The sequence below is a fragment of the Carassius auratus genome, chromosome 21 (genome assembly GCF_003368295.1).
Source record: "Carassius auratus strain Wakin chromosome 21, ASM336829v1, whole genome shotgun sequence".
Classification (NCBI taxonomy): domain Eukaryota; kingdom Metazoa; phylum Chordata; class Actinopteri; order Cypriniformes; family Cyprinidae; genus Carassius; species Carassius auratus.
The window spans coordinates 19057646-19075025 of NC_039263.1; the positions used below are offsets into that span (position 1 = coordinate 19057646).

Below are 17380 nucleotides of genomic sequence, written 5' to 3' on the forward strand. Positions count from 1 at the left end.
ATTGACATATCTGTCCTGAGAGTGATGCCTGAATGTGACATTACCTGGATGTTGGTGGGGTCCTTGTAAGACTCGTCGGTGGCAGTTTGGAGTTTCTCACTGATCCATGCTTCGATCTCATCTACATCTCTGCTGAACTGCTGCAGAGTCTGGGACTCACCCAGCTTGGAGCGTTTCTCAATCATCTGAGCCTTGAGACGGCGCCACCTGGAGGTCAAAAGGACATACTGCTTTAACTTAAATGACACAAACTGAACAGATTCACTCAGTGAGAGCAGCATCAAAAAGAAGAACCCAGACCTGTCTAAGACCTCATTACGACGATTAAAGATCTCAGGTTTGGCGTAGTGGTCAGCGCTAATGAGCTGGTCAGCGAAAGACTGCAGTGCTGCAATTTTCTCTTCCTGTGAGGAAAGACAAATTTAAATAATTAATCACAAAAAACCCTCTAGATTCAAAATCGAATAATCTCAAGCTTGATGGCTTTATATCACATTGGCGCTTGCTGACCTGCACATTGATAGCCTTATCAAAGTCTTCATGTTTCTTGATGAGAGCCTCCACGCTGTCCAGGGAGTCTCCCTTGTCATCACTGGCCAAGAAGGCTTCGCGAGCTGCCATCCAGTTCTCAGCCTGCTCGCAGTCACGGTTGAATAGCTACAGGAGACAAAAATAAACATATGATATCATCTGCCCTCTTTAAGTTTTGTGTATTAAATTGTAAATATGGTCCTTGCTGACCTGCAGCTCCAGACACTGATCCAGCATCATCCGGCGCTGGACCCAGGCCTTCTCTAGGTCAGCACGTTCCTGTTCAAGAGCCTCCAGCTTCTGCTGGATCTCAGGGCTGGCATAGTGACCACGGGCAAGCAGCTGCTGTCCAAATTGTTCGAAAGCCTGGAAGGTGCCTGCACGGGCGTCGATTTCAGTGCGGTGTTCCTACAGAATATGAATATGTGAGAGTTTAACATTTGTTCATGGGCTGAACAGGATTTTGCCAAATATTTTCAAAGGAAACTCTTCTAAACAGTAACTCTAACAACCTTAGTAATATATTTAAAATACATTTATTTCATACTGAGTATGGTTCAAATCTATTAACATATTTATCTATTTCTATCTATTTGACATATCACTAAAGATTTACAACTTTATTTGGAGTAGTACTTGAGCACAATGCATATTTCATATTATTAAGCCTAAAGTATACTTTCAAAATAATCAAATATCAAGTATATCTTTAGTTCAATTCAGTATATATTTTAAAGTGCATTAAGTGCAAAATTAGTTGTTCCAATTTAGCAGACTTTACGTTTTTTTTTAAATTAATAAATAAATAAATATGTAAATGTATCTATAGTATAGTTAGCTTGAAATAAATGTGTTTCAATTACATTTTAGTTTACTGATTTTTCACTAGCGAAAGTACATATCATAGTGGTTTTTAAGTACCTGATGTCTCTCCAACAGGGCTTCAGCTCCAGTGACGTCCTTGGCCAGCTCATCTGAAGACACCAGCCCCCTGATTCCATTGATCCAGGACATGAGGTCTCTGGGAGAGAGAAGCACAAATTTGTTTAGTCTTCTATATTATAGCTCAGAAAGCTTCTCTGAGTTGTTCGTTTTGCATGTTTTATACTCTTTCCACCCCTCTTTTTTCCTCCTCCTCACCTGAAGTCACTGAGGAAGCGCTGCAGGTCGTGAGAGTTGCCCAGTTTTTCTTTGCGTTGGTCAGCACGACCCACCAGGCTGCTCCAAGCAGTGTTAAGCTCAGTGCACTTCTCCTGGATGTCATCCACAGCCTCGGGATGAGACTGAATCAGACGCTCTGCGGTCTCACCAAGAGAGTTCACCTGCCACAGGAAGAACATTATATATCAATCATGAAAAGTTTTAGCATGTAAACGGATATGACAGTCTTAATGTATTTGGTCTTGGCGGGCTAGATCTGATACACCTGCTTCACCAGATTAAGCATGTAAGACATGCTGCTGCTGCATGAATAGGCACATATAAATCCTTACAGATCTAGACAGGTGGTGCTGGGGGAGGTGGAGGATTTCAGAGTAAGTCTGATAGTATGCAGCCGAACTAATTTACAGTATTTAAATGTTGAGCAAGCAAGCTCACTGGCTAAAGAATCAGCAGGGGACAATGAGCTTGTGCTGTGTAGTAAATAATGGGATTTTTAGCAGATTGCATGTAAAGAACATATCAGCCTGTTTGTAACTTGATAACCAAAAACTAAACCAACAATGAACATTTTACCTTGTCTCCTAGAGCAGCCAGGTCTCTTTCGAAGCCCTCATGCTTACGCTGCAGAGCCTGCACGCTGGCGAGGTCATGGCCGTAGTTATCAGTGTTCAGAGCTTGGTTCTTCTCTTCGATCCATTCCTTGGTCTCATCTGCATCCCTGTAAATCACACACTGAGCTGAATTCCTCTGCACTTCATGTGGCTCACATCACACAAGTATAACATGAACATAACAGTATAATTCTGAGGTTAATCAGTGGCATATATGTACCTGTGGAACCTCTGCACCTCATGAGCACTGCCCAGCATGTTGCTTCGGTCTTCAGCCAGCTGCTGTAAGGACCTCCAGCGGTTGTTCAGCTCCTATACACAAACATACAACCATTAGCAGCTAATCAGACGGCGGGTTATAGGTCCAGTTTAGACAGTGATATGATCCCTGACAGCAGATTTAACTCCCTGAGGTCATGTCTTAATTGATATAAAATGACTGATGAGAAACAAACCTTTTTTTTGGCAATCTGCTTTCAGAAACATGACATTTAACACCCAAACCACAATCCAGAGTCACATAAATGGTTCCATATCCTTTGCGTCATACTTTGCTCTTCATATCAGTAGCAAAAGTAAAAGTATGGGTAAGTGGCATAAACAGAAGGGCTAAAACATTAAAGCACATAGGATAAGTGATGACAGTTAACAAATATGGAAAACTTGGGTGGGTGCATCAGCCGCAAACTGAAAAAGAAGCATTAATGCATTCTAGAATGGCTATTTTACCTCCACCAAAACATATGGCTTGAAGACATAAAGGAGTTATTTCATATGGTTGACACAGACTCATGAATGGAAACAAAGGGAGAGGGATGCAACCGCAAAGTTGATGATCAGTAATAGGACAGGGAACAAGAGACCATGGTAAGAGCACAGGACCACCATTATGAGTAAGTCCTTCAGGTACACGAGGCACAATGCAGGATTTAGTGGGATTGGTTGAGGGAAGATTTAAAGATTGAAACTAAGAACCTAGAATCTTACCTTAATAGTATTAAAGTTGGCCGTTGTTTGAACAGCCAAGCGAACAGACTATATTGAGTAAAAATGTGCAAAAAACAGAGAGGGCAGAAAAGAACAGAAAAATACACCAGTCAAGAGAATGTCACAAAAGGAGTTACAAGAACCAGACTGCTCTTGTTGCTCTGTAATCACAGTCACCAAAAAACAGATTTAAAAGCATTTCAAATTCAGCATGCTATATTACCTTCCATGGAGATGCACCTTTGGAATCTGCTTCATCCTGTGAAATGAAATATATACAATAAATAAATAGAATCAGTTTAATTTAGGAAAAAATATTCATGTGCATGTTTCATGCAGACATCCCAACTGTTGTTGAGACGAGTTGAATGGTATAAAACAATAATGACCTTGCCAGGAGCTGAGCCCAGCATCTCTACTTGCTGATGGTGGGATGAAGAGGAGGTGTGATGATGGAATGGAGGGTCGGAAGTAGAAACGAGAAAAATAGGTAAAATCACCAAATCTATAAATCTTATACATTCAGGCATATAAATAAGAAAACTACTCTGATGTACACTTTCCAAATTTAAATGTAAGCATGAAATTGATTAGTGGATTGACTAAAAATCTAGAAAACATCTTGATGTATACTACTGCCAAAAAGTTAGATGAGATTTTTAAGTTCTAGAAAGAAATATCTTATGCTTACCGAAGATACATTTATATGAACACAAAAAATACAGTAAAACATTAATATTGTAAAATATTTATATTGAAAAATAACAATTTTTTTGCATATATTATGTACTGCCTAATATTTATGATTAAGTATGTCTTTAAAATAGCTTTTTAGACATTCAGTGCATGTTGGCAAAGAAAAAAAAATTGACCCCATACTTTCAATGGCAATGTATGTTTAATTAAATTCACTGTGTGTGTTCAGTGTTTTTCTTCATACCTGGGCCTGCATGACAGGAGCCTCTTCAGCCATCAGTCCTTCAGACTCCAGCTCAGATGCCACCTTGTTTATATCCCTCAGCCGAGATTCATTCGCTTTCAGATCCTAGCAAACAGTAAAAAAATCAGCGAGTTTAGAATCAGCGAACACTTATTAGCCAATGCTAGCATCCAGTGATAAAGGAGCCATAAATGTATGAGAAACATACCTTCTGGAAGTCATCAAACTTCTTCTGCAGCACTTCCACTTGCTCCAGATCAGAGCCGACCTCCTCATTAGTAAGCGCTGATTCTTTCTCATTGATCCACTGCTGCAGCTCGTTCGCCTCACGGAAAAGCATGAACTTCTTGCAGCTCTTCTCCAGCATGTCTTTCCTCTTCTCTCCCAACTCTTGCAGTGTACCATACCTAAGAGGAGAGATCAGAGACTTTCATGCAACTCCAACCTCAACACTGGGACTGAAACATCTCATTCAAGGAGAGGAAACACAAGCTGGAAACACGGACAGGGGTTCATCTAACAGCGAGAAATCTGCATTGTCAGTAATCGAAAATGCAGTGCGAAACATCTAGACACCAACTCTACGAAAGGAAAAGCTCAGAATGACAACATCCTCAGAAGAGATGTGAATGTCTATTCCTTGATGGAATAGAAGAGGAGAAAGAATGAGACAATGATATGATGGACAGAGAATGATAGAATTACAAAAGACCTAAAGCATGAGAAAAACAGTGAGATGGATGAGGGGGAATGTGGATGAACATTTTGCAATGATGGAGGCTTCTTTGATCAAATAAATGACATTGGTCGGGCCTACTCACAGTTCCTCCACCTGCTTCATGCGTACAGATACGCTGCACACCTCCTTGGTGACCACAGACCTGCCACGGGGCAGGGCAAGCAGACACATGCAAGCATTTCAGTTAAGAAAGAAAGAAAACAAGAAAGAAAGGAAAAAGAGGAGTAACGAGGGGTCAGAAACATTATTGAGAGTTAGTTTTTAACAGATGCCTTATTTGAGCTGCAAGATGCAAGTAAAGATGCAAAGATCTTAAAGAGGCTTTGTGTTAAAAAGAAATGATTTTGATGGAACGTAAGTAGTAAGGTTGAAAAATTATTACAAAAATGTTCACATAAGGGCCATCAATCAATTAAAATTAAAATTATATCTTACAATTTCTCTGGAAACTAATACTTTTTTTCAGGGAGCCTTTGTCTTTGTGAAACAAATCTTTTTTATCATTATAAATGTATTTACTTCCACTTTTGATCAATTTAATGAATACTTGACGAATAAATATATTAATTTATTTTTTCTTTCAAAAAAAGATTATTTCTGACCTCAAACATTGACAGCCCGAATGCATTTAAGACAAAGTAGGAAGTCTGCCTTCAATCATCTCAATGAAAACTAAAAGCAGAGTGACTCTTACTGATTGTCAATCTGCTCCTGTCGCAGAGCAATGCTGCCCTGTTCATTTAGCAGATTCTCACGAGAGGAAGATTGAGTCGGGTCCAACTTCTTCACGTAGGCTGCGGGAACAAAGCCCTGCCTGTCGTTCACTTCCACTTTCCACCAGTCCTGAGAACAAGATACAGATATATATTACTTACATAAGTCCAAGCACTCATCTAGATTCAACCTGGCATGCTAAGTAACACATGTAGTGTGCCCTATCAATTACCTTATTGGTGCTGTTGAGCAGAGTGAGGATGTCGCCCTTCTTCATGGTGACCTCACGTGGACTCTTCTCCTGGTAGTCGTATAGAGCAAGAACCAGCTCCTTGCCAGTCTCATCATCAGTAGGGGCCACTTGTTGCTGATGATTAAATCAATGAAATTTTCATTTCCATAAAATGTAAAGGTTTTACGTGTTATTTGCTTTTGGTCAATGCAAAAGAGTTGTTATGTGATCTTACTCTGCAGGCCTCAGCTTGTTCTTTTAAGGCCTGGATGCTGCTGCCATACGCACTCAGATCCGACATCAGTGCCTCATGCTTCTTCAGCAGAGCCTGTAAATGATAACACTGACATTTAGAGCCATCCACCTTTTTTTATACAAAACTGCGATGACTGTGATGAGTTTAGTTCTGCCAATTAAGCACGTTAAACATCTTATTATGTATGAGGGATGTTACATGAAATGATTATTTTTGCCTTACATTGCATTTTTTGCTCAAATATTATTAGAAATGCAATGTAATATTTTAACTAACTTCATTCTAGATCCAGCCCTCTTTCTTGTTTACCTCTGCAGAGTCTTCATCCTTGCCGTAGTCGGTGCTTCCAACAATGGGCTCCTTCTCTCTCATCCAAGACTCAGCCTCATTGGCATCAGCAAAGTACTGCTGAGCCTGAAGGGAGTCCTCCAGATCCTGTCTACGCTGGGCCGCTTTTCCCTTAAGTCCATCCCAACGATTGTGCAGCTCTTCCAGCTTAGCTTTCACATCCTCCCCTGCAAAGTGACCTGAAATTTGAAAAAAAAATAAGCTTTTTTTCCATGAATATTTCTAATTTATTGTTTCTACTTAATAATGACTATAGGTGTTCTGAACTGATGACTAATAGAAAGTCAGTCTTATAAGAGTGCAAGAATTAAATATTACCTTCTTCAATCATGGCCTCCCCCTTCTGAGTAACAGCCTTGATTCGGGGTTCATGCCCAGAGATTTCCGCCTGCAGAGCCTGGTGTTTCTTCAGAAGGTTCTGGACTCCAATAAGATCTTTTCCTGATAGAGTATGAGAAAACGTTGTTTTAAGAATATCAACAGTTTATAGTCATTTCAGATTTCATTCATGCAATTGAATCACACCAACCCCTGTTGGTGGAGGAAGCAATGGGTTCCTTCTCTCGGATCCAGGTCTCCTCATCTTCCACATCCCTGAAAAGCTGTTGAAGGCGCAGAGAGTCTGACAGCTTCTGTTTGCGGGCGGCCATGGGCTCCTTAAGAGCCTCGTAGCGTGCCACCAGAGCCTCTTGTTTTTTGCGGATGTTATCAGCATCAAAATGGCCAGCCTCCTGGAACTGCCTGGCCTGAATAGTAATGCCATCAATGCGGTCCTGAGGAGAGTTCAGATGAATGAGTTTAGATGCTTAAAAACAAATACTGCCAGCTGCACAGAATCATACAAGAAACAGTGTAAATGTCTAATATCAGTTACTTTGAAAATCATTCAGACGTTGTTACCTGGTGAGCAGCTACATCAGCCTCCAGCAGAGCATGTTTCTTCTGAAGATTCTGGACGCTGGTCAGGTCTTTGCCAAAGTCATCAGAGGCTAGGTGTCCCTCCACCTCATACAGCCACAGCTCGATGTCCTCTACATTACGATTGAACTGCTGCTGCTGGTTCGCTTCACGCAACTTAATCCCTGAATGAGTAAATAACGTGATACTGCTGAAAAATCTGACTTTTGTTTCATAATAACCAATAATAAATCAGATAAACATAGTTTTTAACTACAGACAACTCTCTTCCTGTGAAATAGGCAGTAATGTGCCATTTTCTTACCTTTGAGTTCAGTTGCCTCTAGAAGTTTCTTCCACTGAGAGCTGACCTCATCCATCCGGGTGGACATCTCGCTGGAGGCATAGTGTTTTCCATCAATCAGCTCCTGGCCTGACTTCTGCAGTGCATCAATGCGGCTCTGATTGGCAGAGAGCTCAGCTTCGAAGGCCTGGTGCTTCTGTACCTTTCCCTGCAGGTTGGATGGGTCCTGATACAGAAGGAATAGAGGGTGAGAGTAAGAAGCAGATAAAAACAATTGATTCTAAAGGTTTAAAACTCTAGGACAACATACCTTGTAGGCCTCGTCAGTGGCAGTCTTCATTTTCTCGTTGATCCAGCTCTTGAGTTCATCAGAGTCCCGGAAAAACTGCTGCAGATGGAAAGAGTCCTCCAGGGCGGCACGGCGAAACTGAGCGCGCTCGTGAAGAGCGTTGCGTCTGCTCAGCAGCTGAAGTAGAAAAAAAGGTGTTTAAGTCATAGTATTACCAGTGATTCAGCACTTCTGTCAGCAATAACTGAGGGGAGGAAAGTGCTTGCGGGGTTGGAATGAAGGACGTTTCAGGGTGCTAATCTCCACTTACTGCATCTCTGCGGGTGGCCACATCCTCCTTGGCGTAGTGATTGTTCTGGATCAGTTTGGTGGCAAATTCATCCAGGGCCTGTGTATTTCAGTGGAGAATTAAAAAGAGAACGAAGTAAGATTTGTAAACCTGATTATAACCGGCATTGGATTTTATGTCAAACTGATTTCTTACGGTGATCTTCTCTTCCTGGGCACTGAGGGATTTCTCAAAGTCTTCATGTTTCTTCAGAAGAGCTTCAACACTGTCCAGAGAGTCACCCAGATCTTCATTCAGCAGGAAAGCCTTTGAGAAAATCCGTTTGAAATGTTTAAATCTTTGCTCTCTGTTGTAAACAAATTTAAAGCGTTACACGATTCAGAAAAAGCCTAGATGAGTTAGTACCTCTTGCTTGCTCATCCAGTTGTCGACCTGCTCGGTGTCTCTGTAAAAGAGCTGCAGGTCCATGCACTGCTCATACTGCTGCCTGCGTAGCTCCCACAGCTCCAGAAGAGACACCTTCTCTTCAGACAGGATGCCCAGCTACACCAACAAACACAAAATGAGGATCATTCAGATTCTCACTTTAGTATTAAAACTGCATGAATGATGATTTGAAAATAGCCTACAAAAACACAGGTCCAAGGTCAGACACACCTTTTCCTTGACTTCCTCAGAAGCATAATGTCCGGTGTTCAGCAGAGCCTGCCCAGCCTCATCGGTAGATTTGAAACTGTCCTCATGAGCATCAATCTCGCCCTGGTAAAACATTATGGTCTTTCAATGTCAAGCATCCTTGGAAGATATACTATAAATTCAATACTGAATCAGCAAATCAGTTTTAAAAAAGAAAGAAAGGTTTAAGCTCCTATAATTACTATCCAAACATAATTTTCCCATGTTGCTCTACTTGTTTAGATTTTCAAAGTTCAATACCTTATGCTCCTGGTGGCGGTCAAGCAGGGCCTCCGCACCGGCCACATCATTGGCCAGCTCATCTGCATTGATCAGAGCCTTCATCTCCGTCACCCAGCTGGTCAGGTCGCGGAAATCTGCAGTGAAGCGCTGCAATCTGGAAGCAAGACAACCATGAGATCACAAGTAAGCACTGTGTAAACTGAATTTAAAATCTCAACCAATCAATTTGAAGTAGTGACCAAAAGCAAAAAGGTGTGTCTTAGCCTACCTGTAGGAGTCATTGAGTCGAGCATGTCGTTCAGCTGCCAGGGTACGGATCTGCTCCCAGTTGGTAATGAGTTCGTCTCTTTTCAGATGGATCTGAGAGGCATTCTGGGGGTGTGTCTGCTGCAGACGGTCTGCCTCGCCGCCAAGAGTGTTTACCTAAAGACAGAACAGAATCTCTATATCAAACAAACTGAATGACTTGCACATTCTGTTGTACATCTCTGCAACAAATTAAATGCACGTAAATAAAACAATAAAAGAATATGTGTATAAGTGTGATGGGCAGGTCTGTATTGAGGGACAGAAAAAGAGAGTTTGTGGATATGCTGTGTCTTACCTTGTCCTCCAAGGCTGCCAAATCTCTTTCCAGCCCCTCGTGTTTCCGGAGCAGGGCTTGAACGCTGGCAAGGTCACGACCAAAATCATCAGATGCCATCAGTTGCTCCTTCTCCTTAATCCAGCTGATTGTCTCATCCACATCGCTGAAGGTCAGAACAGAACATTTCACTGACTAAACACATTCAAACCAACCAATTTGTATAGTAGTGATTACTAATGTCTTGAATAACTCACCGGTTGAACCGCTGCACCTCAGCAGCTCCAAATAGCTTGCCCTGCCTTTGCTGAGCCAAACCCTTCAGCCTCTGCCAGGCAGCGTTCACCTCCTCCTGCTTCTTCAGGATGAGCTCAGCCTCGGGATGGTTCTCTTGGGTTAGCTTACCGGCGGCCTGGTTCACCTCATTCACACGCTCCTCGTGGGCCGCCAGGTCTGTTTGGAATTCTTCAAACTTCTTCTGCAAAACCTCCACATGTTCCAGGTCCTGGCCAAGCTCCTCTGAAGTGGCAATAGCTTCCTGCAATAAAATATTGTTATTGTATCTTCAAATCTACTTGATGGAATTATACTGCAGTATTCGCCCAACGTATGAACAGAGTAATCTATGATTTCTCACCTTGTCACTGATCCAGTCCAGGGCATCCTCACACTCACGAAGGTACTGCACCAGTTTCTGGGCCTGCAGGAGACGCACTCCCTTCTCTTTAGTCTTCTGAAGCAGCAGGTCCCACAGACGGTGAAGTTCCTCTAGACGGGTCTGAATTTTAAGAGGGGACGAAGACAGACAATTAGGATCAAAACATTACAAAAACATTATTCAAAGTCAGCTTGGACTGTAATAGAAAGACAGAATAAGGAACTTAAGGTAGAATGAAAAGGAACACAGCACTCAGTTCTTTTAAAGAGTACATGCACTGTAAAACAAACTACAACAAATGAAAATTTCACAGCACTCAAGTACCTACTGGAATAAAAGCACCATAATTGACACTTTTTACTATTGGTCGCTGAGCGGTCCGGTAAGGCGTGAAAGACTGATCCATATAGGATAAAGTTAAAACACTATAAATTTAACTTTTCTCCATTATGGAACTCTAGCATGTGGTATTAAACATGAAAAAAACTTACTCGAATGGTTTCAGATGCAAAGTGGCTCTCAGATATCATGAGATTGCCAGTCTCGTCCAGTTTAATGATGGCCCCAGCGTTAGCCTGCACCTCTGCTTCAAAGGCTTGATGTTTCTGGAGCTTTCCCTAAGAGATGGGGAGAAAATGCTATATGAGAGCAGATTTTTATTAATAAACACTGTATACTGTGTAAATGCATTCCTCATGAGAAGTTTCCAACTCTGTAAGACCTGATTTCAACCAACTGTAGAATAATCTCTAAGTTGGCATAAGTCACAACACAAACCTTGTGACCAAAGTCACTGCATGCATGTGTTCATTCACTGTATTCAGCTATTATAACAATCTGATGACTCTATAAAGAAATTCACTGCTGATTACAGCAGACAAACCCAGCTGAGGAATTTACAGCTTAAGGGAGGAGTCACTTCAAGAACACAGGTGACAGCTCATTTTTTGCTAAATATGATTTCAGAAAGGGCGCTTATGAAGCTTATTTTTACTCTCACCTGTAAGTTACTGGGGTCCTTGTAGTTCTCGTCAGAGGCGATCTGTAGCTTCTCTTGGATCCATTTCTCAAGCTCATCTGCATCTCGACGGAAGAACTGGAACCGGTAAGAGTCCTCGAGTTTCTGTCTGCGCACAACAGACAGCTCCTTGAAGCGACGGTACCGGTCAAGAACCTGCTGACGGCGCTCCTGGATGTCCTCGGCTGACTCCAGAACTTTAACTCCACTGATATCCATTTTCTAAAAGAGGGAAAAAATAATGAATAAATCTCCAAATTTCCAAGTTCCACATGAACTTGGGCTTAATAAGCATAAGCAAAAATTTACATACACTTTTGAAGAACCTTAGTATGTTTTCCATATATATATATATATATATATATATATATATATATATATATATATATATATATATATATATATATATATATATATATATATATATATATATATATATATATATATATATATATATATATATATATATATATATATATATATATATATATATATCACTAAGTCTGTGTGGAACAAAAACTCACTCAAGGGAGTTACCTAAAACCAGGCAGACATTTTATGAGTTAAAAGACACAACTCTCCCCGGCAATGGCCAACAGCTGAGCACATGGGGGGCCCGGCGGAAATTCCTAACCCTTCTGAGCAAACCGTCACAAAGAGAGTGCTGCCATCAGCCTCCCATTGACACTGAACACAACCCCCATCAATCCAAAGCTACATCCACCCCAATCCAACCGCATCTGTCCCATACTGTCAGTGGGGAGGGGGTTGTGTGACTTCAGCTGTATTCGAGGGTGGAGGGGACGAGGTTATGCTCTTTTTCTATGAAAAGTGTACCATTTTATGATCCAGAACTGATCCCTTCTAGAACAGTTGTCACCACAAAACTGCTAACGTCAGAGGTTGGGGGATGGAATAATCTCAACAACATTGTTCTGATGTGAAACAAAACTAAACTTCTCTCATTATAAGAAGAAACACTGGGAAATGACTCAAACTATTCTCAAAAATCTTTATTCTTGTAAATAAAGACCATTATCTGTCGTGTTTACTGTAATCAGGTAATATAAAGACAAAAGCAGTTAAGTCAGGAGAATAGTAAGCTGATTCTCAAAAATGCTTGCTGATTTTGAGCGCCAGACTAACTGGATTTCTGGGAATGCAGGGTCAAGTTTTTGGTCCATTTCAGAAGAGTATAAGGATAGGATAATAAATATCCTGTTAATGCAGTCAGACACAACTGGCTCAAATTTAAATGATCTTCAAAAGTGGTGATAAAAAGCTAACTTAGGACAAAGAGTAGAATAATTCACTTCACACATGCGTGTGAACAAATGGAGCTATTCCACACTGATGTGTGAGCATCTGAACATTCTTCATCTGTTTTAGAACTAACATGGCAACTTTTTAACCCTTTCTGTGAGGATTATTTTATTATTTATTTATTCATCTAATGATAAAGATTATTTTCTTGACCAGAATATTGTAATTTAAATTACAATAATATACATATTTTTTTAAACTGTAAGAATAAAAAAAAACTAGCCATTATACTCTTCTCTTGCTGTTGTTCCAAACAAAAGACACTACCAAAAACATGCTCCTTGTTTATAGGAGACACAAGACAAAGCACAGAATATCAGACAGGTTTGATATCCTCCAACTGTGTGGAATTGAAGTCTAAACCTAAAAAATGAGTCTGTGCCCATCATACACTACGTGATTTTCTGTGAAATCTTTAAACTCTAACTACCCAGAATCTTCAGATTAGCAATGACCTCCAGCAGCTACAGTGTTGACTAGTCCAGACTGTAAATTGGTGCAAAAATCATGTAGTGTATTCCAGCCTTAACAATATTCAAAACTACATTATGGTTTAATATTTAACAGAAACCGTATAACTTTTCCCTTGTTAAAAACATTCATTAAAAAGCTTTTATTTTTAAATAAATCTTTAAGCTAATTCAATTACCACATACATCTATGATTTTATTCAACAATAGCATTACTGTGTGACTGCATGTGAATGTGGTCTGGCAATCACATGGTGTGCTCCATTTGCTGAAGCGAATCCATCATAGGATGCATTTAGAAAAGGGTTCAGGCTAATCCAAGCTCAGGAAAACTAACAAAACAGCACTTTAACAATTTGAAGAGGGACCAGACTATGGAGTCAGCCATGTAATGCACTGTCAGCATGGATCAATACAGTCTTTTGTTTTGCTGGCCAAAACTGCCATCTTTCCACTATAACCCTCTATGCATGTACATAGAATTAATAAAATAAAGATGGTGGAACAAGAGCAAAGAGAATATCATGCTTAATATAAAAGAGACAAGTTTCATGAAGTTTGATATTAACTGCAGAAGATCAGCCCTGTATAAAACATCCACTTCATGATAATGAAGGATGGAAAAGAGAAAGCAGATGAGGAAGTTATTAGCTAATGGCTGATCCATTAGTGAGGTCCTTGACTCAATCATAACCTCTTAAAAAAGCATAAAACATCCAGATGAGAAATGCGATGAATGACTGATGATCTAATGCACAGCTTGTGCTCTACTGTGAATATGTCCTGTTTTTGTCCAGATCAGCTGGACGCATTCCTCCCTTCCCCCTACCCTGCCTCTCCCAAAACGATCCCGTCTCAATGTCCGCTTATATCAGACAGGGGATTTCGACCAGCTCAGCTTGGTTTTACTCAGACAGCTCTGCGTGGATAGATGTCATGACCACGGATCTGTACTGTTAAATTAAGCCGGCAAATGTGCGTCGGGAAAATTCCAATAAGCCACACCCATACACAGATCAAAAGTCAGCAGATGTCAACCCATAATGAGTCTTTAATAAACATGAACTCTCAATATCTTGGTTGTGATGTTTTTCAAAATGCTAAAGCATGAAATTAAAGAGTCGCAAATGAAAATCCCCAAAAAGTAATAAAACTCACCAGAATATAAAGCTACGTGTTCACGAGGGTCTCACTGCAGTCCAGCTGTAGCAACAGATAGCACCTCTAAACGCGACTGCGTACTAGTGATAACACAAACTCACACGTTCTTCTCCCTCCCTGTTCCTCTCTATCATTTGTCTGCTGCTTCTAAATCCAAATGAATACAGCAGTCCAGTGGCACTCTGGAATGTTCCCTTCTTTTTCCCACACGCTTGTTCACTGAGCAGAGCGCTTCAGTAACTGTCTCTCGCATTCCCAACACATGATGACACAGGCAAAGTCCAACCTCTCGCCCTGCTGCAATACAGTGGCCATTTATGATTTATGAACAGGTAACCATTACAAGAGCTTTGAGATATGACATGCTGAAAACCATTTTATGTTCTTGAGGTTTGTGTAATAAAAAAAACACTCAGTAAAACCAACCATCATGTTATAGTCCCACTAAAAACCATTATGGTCAAAACCACAGACCACAAACCAAAAAAGGAAGAGAAGTCAAGAAATAAAAACATAAATAAACCATCTTTTGGAAATTTACAATATATTGGAATTGCATTTGTTATATATAATAGTGATATAAAATAATATATCAGTATTGGTTGACACTGGATACACTACCGCTTTGTGGTCAGTAAGCTTTTTTTTCTTTTTAATGAAATCAATGCTTTTATTCTGTAGGCCTGAATTAAATTGATCAAAAATGACTGGATTTGAACATATCACATGACTAGAATTGTAATATCAGTGTATCCCTAACCAGTTGTTTGCAGCCTATAAGACCCTTTGTTACTGTTGTACAATATTCCCAATTCAATCAGACAATCAGGATTCTCTAATAGCATCAAGGCTCCTATTCGTGCTCTGTCCTGAAAATAAGGTTGTCCTGACAGACATTCGTAAGATTCTCTTGGAGAAGATCTAGGATATTAACCACAAGCCTGAAGGTGACACAGATTTTCAAAGCAGTATAAAGAAGACATCTGTGTGAAAAAGAAGAACCACTAACCAGGAAAACTAGAACATGAAAGTGAGTCAATCATGAAGCTGAATTGCTAAAGAGATCAGATTCTTATCAGATCACAGCTGACATGAAAAATGAAGTGATGCAATAAGACACCTATTTCCTCAAGTGTTCATTTTTCATAACATGGATACCATACTCCAAACATCAGTGTTCAGCTCAAGTGAAGCACTTATTAAATGCACTCCCACTATCAAACTGGGAATACTGAGAACTCAGTGAGGTCACACTGAAAGCCTGGAAGTTTCCATGGTAACACAGCTGTATCTGAGAGGAGCTGACGTCTGAATGGGCGGATGGAGGTTTAAGGAATTTAGAGGAAATGGGTGGGCCGTCTACAAGGATTTAGCTTGGCTAATAGTAGCTGTTTGAAGAAACCAAAAAGCTGAAATAACAGCGATACAGATACAGATAAAAGCGATATATATTATTTATACCCTTACACTTAAAGAATTGGCAAAAAAAAAAAACCTCACCATCACGCTATCCAAAATGCAGACGAGTTGGTCTTTATTGGAACAGACTTGGAGAAATTTGGCATTACATCACTTGCTCAACAATGCATTCTCTGCAGTGAATGGATGCCATCTGAATGAGAATTCAAACTCACAAAAATCTGATAATAACATCACAACAATTTACAAGTAATCCACATGACTGCAGCCCATCAGTTAATATCTTGTGAAATTAAAATGTGTTTGTTTGTAAGAAGTAAATTTCTTATATTTTTACTGTTAACCATTGCTTCTTAGGAATTTACCAATCCCTAACAACACTTCCTCCAGGGATCAAAATCCACCAACATATTTGTTTAGAACTGTTTTGGACTGTTTTCACATATAAACGGTGCTTGATCTGTACATATTTATCTTCTGATTCAGACAAGATTACCTTCACACTGGAGAAACCAATGTTATGGATGGAGGACTCGAATTTTACCCAGATGTAGTGGTTTGAAGTAAAAAACAAAACAAATAAAAAAAAAACATCCTGGGAAATTTATTACGAACTATTATAACTACTACAATATTTTTTTAAGCTCATTATGAATCTCATTATGATGGTACCCATTCACATGGTGAGCAAGTGATGTGATGCTGAATTTCTTCAAATCTGTTCTGATGAAGAAACAAACTCATCTATATCTTGAACGACTGAAAGGTAAGTTACTTTTAATTTTTGAGTTGACTAAACCTTTAAAGCATATCCTGTTAAAAACTACTTTAATGAATAAGAGCTGATATCTAAATTAACCTTGAGAATGACAATGCACTGAAATTGTGTCCATCTTAAAAAATTTAATATTTATGATTATCGTCTGCTGCAGGGAAACAGGTTCTCCCATCACAGCTGCCATGGATCAAAACGTCACACTCAGTCAGATTTTATATGACTTAATCCATGGCAGCATATCAACTATGCTTCATCATGCAGAACACACCCACACAAACCATGCAACAAACACACAAAATCTGAAATATAAATCAGCATTTCCATGCATTATATATAAAAGAGCATCCACAGACCTCAAAAATATCCTCCTGTCACATATCCAACCACTTACGTTCAGTACAGGTAAGTGCGATGATGCTTCTTAAGATGATGATGAGTGCATGAGTATGCAGAAAACAAAAGCTCTCTCTGACTGCATTTGTCTAACCATCTCCTCTGCCTCTCGCTGCAGTGCAGACAAAAGCATCAGCGCTGCAGTGACAGGCCAGTGTGGGGCGACAGCCAAGGTAGAGCCCAGCCCATGCGTCTCTCTTTTCCAGAGAATAGGGAGAAAAACACTTCAAACTGTTTTTTTCCCTTTCTTACATTGACAAATTTCAGTTTATCTTCTTATTGCTACTACACAGCAAACCAGGGCAGACACACACACAAACTCACATATTTTACCTTCAGTTTGGGTTTAAGAAACTTG

The 17380-nt window shown here is 40.1% G+C and overlaps 1 protein-coding gene across 5 annotated transcripts in view; it reads right to left on the reverse strand.

Annotated features, from left to right (window-relative positions):
* Nucleotides 1-17380, reverse strand: part of sptan1 (spectrin alpha, non-erythrocytic 1) — a 28049-nt gene extending 10669 nt beyond the window's left edge. For 2 of the 5 annotated variants that reach the window (XM_026196503.1, XM_026196502.1), the window contains exons 1-35: nt 17356-17376; nt 11461-11700; nt 10952-11077; nt 10440-10580; nt 10060-10340; nt 9824-9968; nt 9488-9642; nt 9238-9373; nt 8959-9060; nt 8707-8844; nt 8497-8607; nt 8323-8400; nt 8034-8189; nt 7745-7949; nt 7423-7604; nt 7052-7295; nt 6841-6963; nt 6484-6701; nt 6154-6246; nt 5919-6053; nt 5667-5815; nt 5055-5114; nt 4442-4640; nt 4234-4338; nt 3683-3715; nt 3517-3552; nt 3294-3341; nt 2527-2618; nt 2269-2413; nt 1672-1853; nt 1453-1552; nt 742-939; nt 511-657; nt 301-404; nt 45-207 (exon numbers count right to left, since the gene is read on the reverse strand). In XM_026196503.1, the coding sequence (XP_026052288.1) occupies nt 45-207; nt 301-404; nt 511-657; nt 742-939; nt 1453-1552; nt 1672-1853; nt 2269-2413; nt 2527-2618; nt 3294-3341; nt 3517-3552; nt 3683-3715; nt 4234-4338; nt 4442-4640; nt 5055-5114; nt 5667-5815; nt 5919-6053; nt 6154-6246; nt 6484-6701; nt 6841-6963; nt 7052-7295; nt 7423-7604; nt 7745-7949; nt 8034-8189; nt 8323-8400; nt 8497-8607; nt 8707-8844; nt 8959-9060; nt 9238-9373; nt 9488-9642; nt 9824-9968; nt 10060-10340; nt 10440-10580; nt 10952-11077; nt 11461-11697 (4767 nt within the window). In that variant the 5' untranslated portion in view covers nt 11698-11700; nt 17356-17376. Of the gene's footprint in view, nt 1-44; nt 208-300; nt 405-510; nt 658-741; nt 940-1452; nt 1553-1671; nt 1854-2268; nt 2414-2526; nt 2619-3293; nt 3342-3516; nt 3553-3682; nt 3716-4233; nt 4339-4441; nt 4641-5054; nt 5115-5666; nt 5816-5918; nt 6054-6153; nt 6247-6483; nt 6702-6840; nt 6964-7051; nt 7296-7422; nt 7605-7744; nt 7950-8033; nt 8190-8322; nt 8401-8496; nt 8608-8706; nt 8845-8958; nt 9061-9237; nt 9374-9487; nt 9643-9823; nt 9969-10059; nt 10341-10439; nt 10581-10951; nt 11078-11460; nt 11701-17355 lie in introns of all 5 variants that reach the window. The other 3 variants (XM_026196505.1, XM_026196504.1, XM_026196501.1) reach the window with 2 other exon arrangements.